This window comes from Nanorana parkeri, unplaced genomic scaffold, assembly GCF_000935625.1.
Source record: "Nanorana parkeri isolate BGI_ZX_2015 unplaced genomic scaffold, ASM93562v1 scaffold3187, whole genome shotgun sequence".
NCBI lineage: Eukaryota > Metazoa > Chordata > Amphibia > Anura > Dicroglossidae > Nanorana > Nanorana parkeri.
In genome coordinates this window covers 20,955-34,960 of record NW_017309455.1, presented here as the reverse complement: position 1 = coordinate 34,960, position 14,006 = coordinate 20,955, and the positions used below count along the sequence as shown (strand labels likewise).

The 14,006-nt window shown below is 42.4% G+C and overlaps 1 protein-coding gene across 1 annotated transcript in view; it reads left to right on the top strand.

Moving 5' to 3' along the window:
* Positions 1-415: 415 nt before the first annotated feature.
* Positions 416-14,006, top strand: part of LOC108802868 (copine-3-like) — a 29,980-nt gene continuing 16,389 nt past the window's right edge. Inside the window, 7 exon segments of the mRNA XM_018574723.1 lie at positions 416-557; positions 1,261-1,440; positions 2,175-2,249; positions 4,205-4,276; positions 4,460-4,543; positions 6,582-6,671; positions 11,117-11,215. Of these exon segments, the coding sequence (XP_018430225.1) occupies positions 426-557; positions 1,261-1,440; positions 2,175-2,249; positions 4,205-4,276; positions 4,460-4,543; positions 6,582-6,671; positions 11,117-11,215 (732 nt within the window). The 5' untranslated portion in view covers positions 416-425.

Genomic DNA, 14,006 nt, shown 5'->3' with positions numbered 1-14,006 from the left:
AATTATGATCATGTGATCTGAGTCTGAACTGTGATCCTCTTCATTAGAGATCACATGATACAGTGCCTAGGCCTGTAGATATGTGGCTCACACTGAATAGAACATACAGCAGCATTTTCCCCAGTAAGGCCTGAGGCAGAAGCATGTGCAATGCTGCTTGTGATACCGGATCACATGTTGCAATGTTGGGTGCAATGTAATGCCATTGTGTTTTGATGGCACCCCAATGCACCTAGCCATTACATGTGCGATGTATGTGGTTGATGTGGTGCAATGCGATTTTAAAAAAATGGTGCGCGCACTTCTTTCAGTGCAATTTAGCTGTGCAATGAATGGGCTGGGCTGCCCTACTGCTGCACATTTTCCTATTCTGAATAACTCTGGTTAAATGTAAAGTCCTGTTTTTTTCTGTTTCAGAGCTTCAAATGGCGGCGCAATGTGTGACCAAAGTGGAGCTGAGCATTTCCTGTGACAACCTTCTAGATAAAGATATTAGTTCCAAATCTGATCCTTTGTGTGCTTTCCTAATGAACACCAATGGCCAACAATGGTTTGAGGTATGTAATATGATTGCTATGGTGTATATTTTTATTAAACAGTATTTAATAGTATTTGTGCGGTCTATGTTGGGCTCTGCGGGGTCTATGCTGGGCTCTGCCTGGTCTATGGTGGACTGTGCAGGGTCTATGGTGGGCTCTGCAGTACTGAGCGGCGGAGTGATCTGTTCTTCGGCTCTGATGTCAGAGCCAGCAGGAGCAGAGGTGAAGAGAAGGAGACAGAGATGGAGCAGGCACGGGAACATGTTCTGGAAGTAGGTACTTTTTTTGGGGGGGGTGGGGGTGGGGCCCTTACAAAATTTTCCTATGGGGCCCTGTGATTTCTTATGCCCTTGATGAATACATTGTTTAGTCACATGCACAAGAGTAACTGTGATCATCGGGTTCTTGGTCACCTCTCCCCGATTACTCAGTTTGGCCAGGCAACCAGCTCTTGGAAGAGTCCTAGTTGTGCCAAACTTCTTCCATTTGAGAATTTAGGAAGCCACTGTGCTCTTGGGAACCTTTGTTGCAGCAGACATTTTTTTAAAGCCTTCCCCTGTACTTGCATTTAAAAATCAATATTTTAATTTTGCTCAAACATGAGTTTCCTTGAAAATGTCAAAAAATCTTTCTCGCTTGCTTCTTACATTTCGGTGTAATTAGCATGGAGTGGCCTAAGTACAATTTAGTTTAATGATGATTGGAATCTTGTTTTTTTCAGGTTGATCGCACAGAAAAGATTTCGAATTGTCTAAACCCGAGGTTTGCTAAGAAGTTCATGATTGACTACTACTTTGAAATAGTTCAGAAAGTGAAGTTTGGCATCTATGATATTGACAATAAAAGCTACGATCTGAGTGATGATGATTTCCTGGGAGAGCTTGAATGCACCCTGGGACAAGTAAGTGTATTTCCAGTTTCATGTTGGGGCAGAAACATTTGCAAGAGAATAACTGCGTGTCCCCGAGACAGGAAGGTACAGACAGCAATAAAAACCTGAAAGAGGTTCTAACCCTATCCCACTCTATATAAAATAATAAGAAACATATTGGCTGGAGTTTGGCTTTAGGGTTCTGCCCCACCCCAGCTACATCATGCCTACTGACATATTGTGGGAGATGCATTTTTTGCCTTGATTCATAGTTGCTCAGTTTTGACAAGTTAAAAATGAGTGGCTAACCATGGGCTCTGATTTGTTTTTTTTTAATTGTGTACACCATTGTTAGTAGCACAGTAATGGTTGTTTGAAGGAAATGGCATTGGGTATGGGGTTTAAGGTTGCCTGTATAGCACAGTATGGTGATGTGATCCTCTTCTTAACATATGGTATAAGGTATAGAGGGCGTTCCTGTGACCATTCTGCTCTGAGTTACAGAAAGTTCTTAAACACAGTCGTTACATATCTTCCCCTGCTGACATGTAAGCGCTGTTTACCGAGTTTGGGAACAGGTTGCTTTCTATTGGGTGGTGGCAAGGCACATGCTACTGGGATAGACTGGGATATGTGAAGTATAAAATAACCATTGACATATTACTACAGTTCAGCTTTAGAATTGCTGAAGGGGTTACACCCATGTTATTGACAGCTAATTTTTATTGATTATTAATACTTGCATTTCTGTTTTTGTTTTTAAGATCGTGTCTAGTAAGAAACTGACAAAACCACTTGTAATGAAAAATGGCAGACCAGCAGCCAAAGGAACAATAACGGTATAGTCATCCATCGTCATTTTTATTTGCTTTCATTTTGTTTGTGCTGATTTTACTTTGCCTAATGCCCTCTTATACCATGTTGTATTAAGCTGAAAGGAGAAATAAACTCTGACCTCTTTTAAAATATTAAACTCCATGAGACCATAATGTGTATGCATGCATACTTGCAAAACAGTGTTTTCTGTGGCTGTCCCAGATGTGAACCCCAGGTTCTCCATGAGTGGCTGGATGTGGCTGGATCTGTGCAGGCCATATAGCTCAGTGGTTTAAAGCTGGCCATACACCAGTAGAATTTGGTTTGAAAATGTTTTTTTCTGAACATTCGTTCGATTTTCTAATAGTTAATGAGGGAATTAAAGGATAACTATGAGGTGAGTGCTTTTCACTCACCTCATAAATCTAGCCGACCTGTGACAATGAAACTGTCACAGGTCGGCTCAGTAAATCGGGAGGTGAGCGAACACATACCGGCGTTCGCTCACCTCTCGATCCTGTCACGGCTCTCTGCCGTGACAGGGGAGGGGCTGGATTCCCCCCTCCCCGGTCCGATCCGCCAGCGCTGACTGACGGAACGGATGGGGGAGGGGGCGGGTACAGCTGGCTCTGCCTCTAGATAGGCAGAGCCAGCTGTCAGTCACGCAGCTGGGCGGATCCAGACATAATTGTTCGGATCCGCTTCAGCTGCGGCGTCTTAGTATACCGCGAGCAGCAGCTCGCGGTATACTGCGGCATCTCAGTAGCTCGCGGTATACTGAGCCTAGGGTGACGGGAGGACGCTAGTTTGTATCCACCCGTTACCCTAAGGAGAACTATGGGGAAAAGCCTTAACCCCATAGTTCTCCTTTTAAATTCTAACAGCGAATTAGGTTTTCGTTACGGAAACTCCATTCATTCCAAAAGTGAATGAAGTTCCAACATATGTCAAGTCTCTGATGACATTATCGAATGTTCTGAGAGAACTTTCCACACCTCCTTCATAGAATGATTGAACCACTGTCAGGTTGTTATTGATGTCTGTCTCCTGTTAGTAAGAGTGACTCTCTTTGACTCTCCTAATCAACAATGTCACCCGGAATGGGACAAATCCGAAATATTGAGTTGCCACCAGAACAGGAAAGGAGGGGAAATATTCTAATGGGGACACTTGTTCCCATGAAAACTGTCTAAGAGGGAATTTCCCTCACATTTTAAAGATATCCTCTCCTGTTGAGCCTACAGGACAGGAAGTGAGAGGATATCTTTGTGTATCTTAGTTTACTAAGGGAAATATGCCTAATGAGACATAGATGGAAAAAAATTACTGTAGTTTTAACACTCCCCTACTCTATTAAAAATAAAAAATTGGGAGTTAGTTTAAAAAAATTAATAAACTAATCAGTTGAAGGGAAGACCTGGGAGGAGACATATCACAGCAATGTGATTCATTTATGAAGACAGCTTTTGAATTGTACCTCTGCATTAGTAATGCGGTAGATTCCATTCATCCACATTACAAGAAATGCCCATTGAAATCCACATTAAAGATGCCGCATGCAACATTACATTGCCATTCAGAGCCAAGGTAAATAGTTCACTTAATAGCCTACCCCTTGTGCTGCAGATATTCTCCTTCTCTGTGCTCCCCCAGAGCCCTGTAAAATACCCTGTACTTTTAGACATGGGGAGCATGTGACTTACTCTTCTCTTCCTCCCACACTGCATTTTTTTGGTACTTACTGCCCAATTGCCAGGCCTCAGCACTGTCCCATGTGGGCAAAGCCTAGCCTTAGCCTTGTATTATGTCCAATCTGAAGTTGCACAGGCTCTAGCAAGTGCACAGGGTTGCTGTTTGTTTTGCCATTGAATTTTCCTAAAACACATAGGTGTTAATGTAACTTTGTGTATCTTGGTTCTTAGAAGGGAGCATATCTTTCACAACAATGCTTCAGTACTGGTTTCTACTTTTATTTTAGATATTTGCAGAAGAGGTTAAGGATAACAGAGTGGTACAGTTTGAAGCAGAAGCCAGAAAATTGGACAATAAGGTAAAAGGCGGATCTTTACTAATTATATTTGAGATCCTTGTAGCTTTCAGATTTTTGATCTTCCTGGTCAGTGGTCCATGTACAGTGGTCTTGTACAGTCTTGCTTCGAGTGTTTTTAACGTAATTAATGTGTTCAGAGTGTGGCAAGGAATGTACTATATTAAATGTATGGAAATTTTGCAGGATTTCTTTGGAAAGTCGGACCCTTACTTGGAATTTTACAGGCAGGCAGATGATGGAAGATGGCAGATGGTCCACAGAACAGAAGTAAGTGCATTTATAAGTAGTATGAGAGGTGCAATATAATAATGTGTCCCTAATGTTTTTTATGCTAATAGCATAGATGAATCAACTTTGATGTATATGCAGCAACTTTAACTAGTTACTTTTATAAATCTGCCACCATGCAGGGCACAAACTTTCAGTGTTTGTTTCTGAATGATAAGATTTAAAGGAGAACTATGGGGTCAGTGTTTTTCCCCATAGTTCTCCTTAGGGTAACGGGAGGGCACAAACTAGCATCCTCCCGTTACCCTAAGCTCAGTATACCGCGAGCTACAGCTCGCGGTATACTGAGACACCGCAGCCGGAGCGGATCCCGACATGGAGGTCGAGATCCGCCCAGCTGCGTGAGTGAAAGCTGGCTCTGCCTATCTAGAGGCAGAGCCAGCTGTACCCGCCCCCTCCCCGTCTGTTCCGCCAGTCAGCGCTTGCAGATCAGAGCGGGGAGAGAGGAATCCAGCCCCTCCCCCTGTCACGGCTGAGAGCCATGACAGGATCGAGAGGTGAGCGAACCCGGTATGTGTTCGCTCACCTCCCGATCTACTGAGCCGACCTGTGACAGTCTCATTGTCACAGGTCGGCTAGAACTATGAGGTGAGTGGAAATCACTCATCTCATAGTTCTCCTTTAAGCGTGTATGGCCACCTTCAGAGCTCAATGTATATCTACTGCCCGAGACCCAACACCACTAAATAATTTCAGTTAGCAGCTACATTTTGCATTTTTCTTATCCGTTTCCTTTTAAAGTGGACCTTATCTGATCTTAAAATTTCTCAGAGAGTAACTACAGTATGTTGACGTGCATGGACCTAGTGGTGTCTGCCAGTACCATTGTTAGTATTCAGATCAATGTCTGTGCCACTGCGAAATCCCCCTGCATCTCAGGTTCAGACTTTGCATGGTGCCTTCACTTCATCCCAAGTTACCAATAAATGCTGCTCCCTCCTGGCACTAAGCTCCGCACCCTGACCTTCAACATTCAAATGTCATAACTTTAGTAGACAGTAGACACTGTGGCATTTACCTGTTAAATGATCGAGTGTGTAGTTTGGAGGCAGGCTGAGTTGGGGCTTACTTTTAAGGTTAAGGGTCCATTTATAGCCTGGGCCTGGGATCTAAGCGGCTCCACAGAGACAAAGAGATTGATTTGAAGATTAAAGGAGAACTATGGGTTTAGGGCTTTTCCCCATAGTTCTCCTAAGGGTAACGGGAGGACACAAACTAGCGTCCTCCCGTCACCCAAAGCTCAGTATACCGCGAGCTACAGCTCGCAGCCTACTGAGACGCCGCAGCTGAAACGGATCCCAACAATTATGTCTGTATCCACCCAGCTGCATGAGTGACAGCTGGCTCTGCCTATCTAGAGGCAGAGCCAGCTGTACCCGCCCCCTCCCCCGTCCGTTCCGCCAGTCAGAGCTGGAGGATCGGACAGGGGAGGGGGGAATCCAGTCCCTCCCCTGTCACGGCTCTCTGCAGTGACAGGATCGAGAAGTGAGCGAGCGCCGGTATGTGTTCGCTCACTTCCCGACCTACTGAGCCGACCTGTGACAGTTTCATTGTCACAGGTCGGCTAGAACTATAAGGATGAGTGAAAATCACTCACCTCATAGTTCTCCTTTTAATACAGGTACCTGCAAACAACAAGATACCTGCACTAACACTGTTGTTACCTTAGAAATGATCTACAGCAGGCCAGGTTCACTTTATAGTGCTTGCTGGTTTCTAGATTGCTGTACTAAGCTCCTGAATTCTATATTAACCTGCCCAACCCATTAATCATTTACATTTTTATATTGTTCAATTATTTTTTTTATAGTTTATAATTTGATTCTAATCAATGAATGAATCGTATGCAATAGAATTTTTTTTTGCTGCACTCCATTCCATGTTCTGTATGTAGACCGTGGATAAATATTTTTTTTAAACTGTATATTTTTATTTAAATTTCAAAGTATACAATGAAAACAAAAGACAACAAACCTTTGAGACTGTAGATATTGTAATGTGCACAATTATTTTCCAGGTGGTTAAAAATAATCTGAATCCTGTTTGGAGACCCTTCAAAATACCACTACGGTCCCTTTGCAACGGGGACATGGAGAAGCCAATCCGGGTAAGAATATTTGTTAGTATTATACTTCTAAAAATTGTGCATATGTGCTTCTCAGAATATATAACCATCAGCTCTTCAGGACCGCTTGTCAAACTCTGGAGGAAATTTGTATGGTGCATATCTTTGATAGTAGCGAGGCACAGGAAAAGCATCCAATGCATCTGATATTTTCTTATAGCTTCATTAAAGGAAGCATGTCAAGAAAAAATGAGGAGGCTGCCTTTGCTGACATCTCCATCTGAAAATACCAGGTACCTGGCTGTTATGGTGATGCATAAGTTAAATACTTTCTCAGTCACTGACTTGGAAAAAAAGTGTGCAGATCAAGAGGTTGGGGGGATAGGGAGGCAGTTTATGACTATTTTAACCTAACAGCCAAGTAACTAGCGCTTTCAGGAGGTTGACAGTGGCAACCCACATTATTTATTTCTGACAGTTTTCTTTAGCAATATATACAATACAGAGTGAATTTGTATTACTTTTGTTTTGTGCAAAAAATGTCCCCATTTTCAAAGGAACTGGAAGAGAACAGAATAGTGCACAGTGTAAGAATTTATCTTCAAATTTTGAAGTCATACAGTATTTTAGAAGTTCAGGGACATCACAGACCTTAGAAGCAGAGCTCCTGCCTAAACTTTTTAGTTGTTTTGAAGAGAGTGGGAAAGGTTAGATTTTATTGTTTTTGTCCATGTTGGACACAAATTTCCCCTAAAGGTGCCCATACACCTTACAATTATCTGCAGATTTTCTGTGGTCAGATAAAAAAAGTGCAACAGATTGGCCCAGGTGGAGATTACTCCATCCACACAGTTAAGTGTAGATGGAGGAATCTGTTGCACCTTTTCCATCTGACCACAGAAAATCTGCAGATAATTGTAAGGCGTATGGCCAGCTTTACTTTCCGTCTTGCTGACCACTAATGACAACCCCTACAGCAATACAAACTTGACAAAGATTGCAGGGTGCTTGCGAGCAGCCAAGATGGAGGATGCATTCTAGGCAAGCTCTACACCACCCAAGCCCTTCTAAATCTACTTTCTGTTCCTCCATGTTCTTCCCATACTCCTTAGCTGCTGATGGGGAAAATCACAAAGCTTACTGTGTCTCTCCTTGCTAAGATTTTACTTCACTTCCTGCTATTGTGCATAACGTCACCAGTACAGGAAGTGAAGGGAATTATGCCAAAACAGGAACGCAGACAGAGCAAAAAACCTGACACACTTTTTGAACCTTCCCCAACTCTGTCTAAAATTATAAACGCTATTAAAGTCCCCCTTTAAATTGTTTTATCCTGTTTGTTTGACAGTAAAAGCATTTAAGTTGTCTGTTTTAACTTCAGTTCAGGATTGGTTTTATCCACCGGATGTGAATTGCATGTAACTGGATTATTATGTATTTACTGAAAAAGCTGAACGAAATCTGATTTGTGTGCTCAGATGTAAATGTGTCTTCTGTATGTGGAAGGGATAGCATAGTCAGGTTTATCTGTACCCTATATGTGCTGCTGTACTATAGTATTGTGCTTTTCTTGTTTGATGTTGTTTGTGGCCACGGTTTTCACTTACTAAATCTAAAAAAAAAAAGTGTGAAGGCAGCAAAATGCTATTTGCCTGGTTGCCTTTGGCTTTAGTACTTTGATTTTCTGATCTGCATGGTTGTTGCATATTAGAGTCTCGGAGTGAAGTTAAAACACCTAATCTGCATGCTTGTTCATGGATAGTGACTGAGACCACTGGATCAGCATAACAACCAGAAAACAAATATTTTAAAAGGGGAAACCAGCAATGGTAGCTTTCATACAGCTTTCCATTAAAACCTGACTCCAGGCAAAATAATCTTACTGCAGTCCAGTGAGTTGTAGACTTTGCTGTAAAGCCACCCGCCATATTCACAACACCCTTCTTCTCTCTGCAAATCATCAGGGATACATTCCGGTGGAAGTCCAGCTCCTGCTGAACTTCCATCTCCTAGACCTCAGTGCTAGATCTCCATTCCGCTCTCCTCCTGGCCAATCTGAAAGCAAACAACCCCAGACTCTGTTTTGTGATTGGGAAAAGGTAACGGACATGCAAGTACAGATGGAGCTGGACTTCCACCCCAATGTATACCTGATGGTTCGGGGGGCTAGGAAAGCAGTTTATGATTATAACAGGTGGCGTTTCAGAAAAGTCACTGTACAACTTGCTGAACTGCAGAAAGATTATTGTGTCCAGAGATGGGCTTTAATTGCATATGTAGAGTTGTCATATTGATTGTGTAGCTCCAAAGTTCTTTGCACATCTTGAAGTGACATTAAAAGCTGTTGGGGTGCTGCTAAGGAAGTAGTGTGACTTGATCTGTTTGTGATCTTTTCACTGCAGTTACCAACTTATCAATGATGATTACACTTTCTGGCATGGAGATAGTGTAGATGTCTTCTGTAATACCCTCAGATTTGAATAGGACATATTGACATTAAAATATAAGACAACCCGCGACTAAAGTATGAAAATCAAATTATAACCTCAAAATAAAACACAGAAACTGGTTTATAGTTTCACGTATAACCTTGTGCAGTTTGTTTATTTTATAAATGTAATGTTCCTGCTTGTCTTATACCACAAACAATTCACTGTCCAAGACATGACACGGAACAAATCCCTCTATTCAGTGTCTCATGCATGACTGCTTGTCTGATGTTACACTGAGCTCTAGTAGTGTCTGGTGTTTCTGGTCTCACGAGTCTGTAGAGACCAATTATGATTTACTTCATACTCGAAATTGTTAATAAAACAGTTTTGTGTTCTCTGATCAGGTCTGCACTCTTAGTCCTCCTCATTTGATTGTGTAATATAAATCCATGATCTTCACTTTGAACCATATGGGGTACATTTTTTAAATCTGTGCAGATAGACACAGAATAGATCAGGGGTGGGCAAGCAGTGGCCCTCCAGCTGTTGTGGAACTACAAATCCCATGAAGCATTGCAAGATTCTCACAGCCACAAACGCCCAGAGGCAGATTCATCATGAGATTTGCAGTTTCACCACAGCTAGAGGGCCAGAGTTTGCCCACCCCTGGTATAAATGATAAAAAAACAGCTAAGTTGCCATTATACAGCTAACTATAGCTATCATCTCCAGTGTACTGGTGATGCCGATTACATATAGTCGTATATGTGTGTTATAGAGCAAACCGAAAGCAAGCCGCAATTGTGTAACACCTTCTACTATAAAATAGCGGTACTCGAAAATGTTCTTTACAAACTAGTTTTATCATAAAAAATAACATCCAGGAAGAGAGCTGCTCAACCATCACTGCAAAGAAGAAATCCCTGTAGTAGATCCTCTTAGACAGCATGCAGCAGCTGACTCTAGCGTGAATCACCTCTGATGCGTTTCGAGTGCGGACCCTCTTCATTATGGCCCTGTTGCTTACTATTTTTAAAAAAAAGAGATAAACCTTTTTTTATTTTACTTCTCTTTTGGGTCACTGGAGTTTATTTATTAATGCACTCCTGTTAGCCAACGTCAGCAGATAGCAGACGTATTGTCGGGATCCACCCCGGCTGCCTAATTGACAGTTGGCTCTGCCCTTCAGCGCATAACTGAGAGCCAAAGCCAGCTGTGCCCACCACCTTCCCTCCCTTCTTCACCAGAGCTGGCTGGAGCTACAGACAGGAGAGGGGGAAACGAGGGAATCCCTATAGGGGCTGTAACTCACAGTTACTGATCTCTGCTGGAAGCAGACATCAAGAACTGACTTGTCAGCAGTCATGGGATTGGTCAACTCTTGGTCTTAGAAGCGAGGTTTGATAGCTGCAGTGTCCCCACGCTGGCTCTAAGTGTTGAGAATATACTTACTCTCCCCATAGTTCTCCTTTGAATAGCCAATCCACTACTGCCTTCTATCCTTCATTCATAAATTAGCGGTGGGCATAGTTACAGCCGTGCATGCAAGCTAAGATATAACTGAGAAGCTTCTGAACGAATGCACTTCCCATGATCTCAGACAACAATCAAGAGAACATTTATTTAGGAGTCCTCAGATTTGCATGCTTTTTCCAGTTCATTGACTCAAAGTATTAAGGCCACTGGATCAGCATGACAGCCATGGAACCATCATTTTCCAAGAGAAAGGTTAGTGTTGGCAGCCTACATATATCTGTCACTACAGGTTACAACCACCAGTACATATTTGGGCTGTGAAAGGAAACAATAGAACGTGCAAAGTCTATCTTTCTTTTTTTTTTTACTGTACTCTACAGGAATGTTGGACAGAAGATTTCAGAAAATATTTGTATTATTTATTAGTCAGGTATATTTATTAATACACGTTTACAAGGTAAATAACTAAATATTTAAAGCCACACCTTATAATGTAGGAGTGTGTTTGCACTCATGTTGTTGGTTTTCGTTTATTCACTCTTCCTGCCTGTATCCTCATGGGTACTTTCTGTTTTCCAGGTTGAATGTAATGACTATGACAGTGATGGATCACATGACCTCATCGGAATCTTCCAGACCACCATGTCTAAGCTAAAGGAAGCAAGTCGTTCAATGCCAGTAAGTGTTCCACAGAGACATCAAATATTGAAAGTCACTTTTAGGGTAGGGGTGTAAGTGGCTGCTAAAGGCTCACCTGAGTGCTATCCCACCTTTGTAAAATGCAGTGCAGAGGATGTCTGTAGGATATGGTCCTATTGAGATGCTTGCAACTGCTGTTCGGCGATTCACTTCAGCCTGGTACAGCTAATCTTAGCCGTACATCGGTAAAATCAGCCTTACATCGGCTGCCTTCGGTCAGCATGTTTGGCTGAGCTGAAGTGCAGAAGGAGTTCGACTGTGCCGATCCAACATCTGGATCGGCTGAGCCGAAGCTCTGACAGCTTACTCGCTGGCGTTCGCCCATATTCTCATAGTGGTCGAATGGCAGTGAGTGAATAGCCGAATGCCGGCTGAGCGGCATTTGGCTCAGCTATTCTGCTCTCTACCTCCGAGGTAGCGACCAGAATAGAAAAAAATGTAAATAAATGGGGGAAAAATGTTTGAAAAGTATTTTAAAAAATGTAAAAAAAACTACCAAAATTTTGAAAAAGTTAAAAAAATAATTTTTTAAAAATAAAAAAACGACCCACGCTCAGGTTTAACTTTATCATATCATACACATTGCTGTTCAATTGTTTGGAATGTGATCATTTTGATTAGCAAGTTAGCATAAAATCTTATCATTTGTTGTTGTTATTTAGCTTATTCATGTTTATGTTCTGTATTTTAAAGCTTACTGCACTATAGATTTAAATGATCAAAATACTTTCAGTATGCATCAAAGCAAAAAGTGTAAACGGTTCCTGTCTGCATGCACTAAGATGTAAAAATATTGTATTTTATGAAAACAAATGGCAATTGTTTATGATACTCAGTGCTTTAGCAAATGAAATGTCATTGATTTATGGTTTAGATACACTTCAGTAAAATTGAATTTTAGAATATAATAAAAATCTGCACATATTGCTAGGTGTAATGCAAGGCTCATGGCTGTGTTCAATGGATCATAAGCATCTAGTGCAAGTGAAGATCTTCAGTGCTGGGATGTCTTTATTACTGTTTGAATACACACTGCCTGACCAAAAAAAAAAAAGTTTCACTCTAATGTTTAGTTGGACCGCCTTTAGCTTTAATTGGCACACATTTGTGGCGGCATCGTTTCCATGTGCTTATGCAATCTTACATTTATTTCCATCTAGAGTTGCATTCATTTTTCACCATGATCTTGCAGTGATGATGGGAGAGTCAGACCATGGCGTAAAGTCTTTTCCAGCATCCCAAAGATTCTCAATGGGGTTAAGGTCTGGACTCTGTAGTGGCCAATCCATGTGTGAGAATGATGTCTCATGCTCCCTGAACCACTCTTTCACAATTTGAGCCCGATGAATCCTGCCATTGCCATTTTGGAATATGCCCAATGTGCCATCAGGGAAGAAAAATTCCATTGATAGAAAAACCTGATAATTCAGTATGTTCAGGGAGGCAGCTGACCTCGTTTTTCAGGGATATATTGCTGCTGAACCCAGACCTGATCAACTGAAGCAATCCCAGATCATAACAATGCCCCACAGGCTTAGGACTTTTTTTTTTGGCCAGGCAGGGTATAATGGGGCTTACTTGCATTCCAAATCTAGTGCAGGTAATCTGTAAATGCTAAGCAATGCGTTATCTTTCCTTTATGTATAGTGAATGCTAAATTATGTTATTTGTGTCCCATGTTTTAGACTGTCAATATCTAGCCTGTAACCCTCTACTGCTGTATACTATTCTTCTTGTCTGAAATATGCCCTCTGGTGTCCAATTATAGTCACAGCAATATAAAAGCAATGACAGATTTTACTGGCGGCTCCCTGGCACAGTGTGTTTGCTCTGAAAGTCATAAATTACTTCAGTTATTTTAATATATTTTTAAGGGCTCGTTCACACGACGTCTGGATTTTGTGTGGACCAGTTCCGTGCGCTCATGCACCCAAAATGTATCCCTACGTGTTTTATGGGCTACAGTTCTCATGTGCGCAGTCCGTTCCGGTCCAGACAGAGAAAATGCTGCATGTCACATTTTGGCCGGTCATAAACCGCACTGCAGCTAATATACTGACAGCCCCACTCCTCCCAAAAAAAAATGTTTTTTTGAAACTGGAACGTGTCAAAAACGCGTCAAAAACGCACAGCACCACGTCTGCAGATCTGCTCCAGATACGGACCAGATCTGGTCCGGACATCGTGTGAACAAGCCCCAAGGCTGGGCACACACCTTACAACCATCGCAAGACTTTTGTCTTGCGATGGTTGTAAGGTAATTAAAAAAACGTACAATCTGCCTATCTTGGACAGGCAGATCGTACTTGCGTACACCGGCCCGTCCGGCTTTTATCTTACGAACATGCTACACACCCGCCTAACATCGTACGATGCTCGGCGGGTTTTCGGACATGTTCCTAAGATAAAAGTTGTGCGACCTTACAGTAGTAGAGGTCGCACGGCTTCCACACACCTTACGATAATCGTACGTTGCGGGATTTCCCGCGATTATCGTACGATTATTGCAAGGTGTTGGCACCTTAACCCCTTCGTGACTGACGACGTACAGTGTACGTCGCCAGCACCGGGGCTGTTTAAACAGACTCCCGGCGACTTTTGCCGCCGGGACTCTGTTTAAACTTGTAGAGCCGACTGTCGGCTTTACAACAGAAGCGATTCTGGCGACTTACCTGTCGCCAGATCGCTTCTGTGTCCCGAAGAAGGGGCCGCCGCCGTGCTTCCCGGGAAGCTGGGGAGGAGGTCGAGGAACTTCTGTCCATCGATCCCC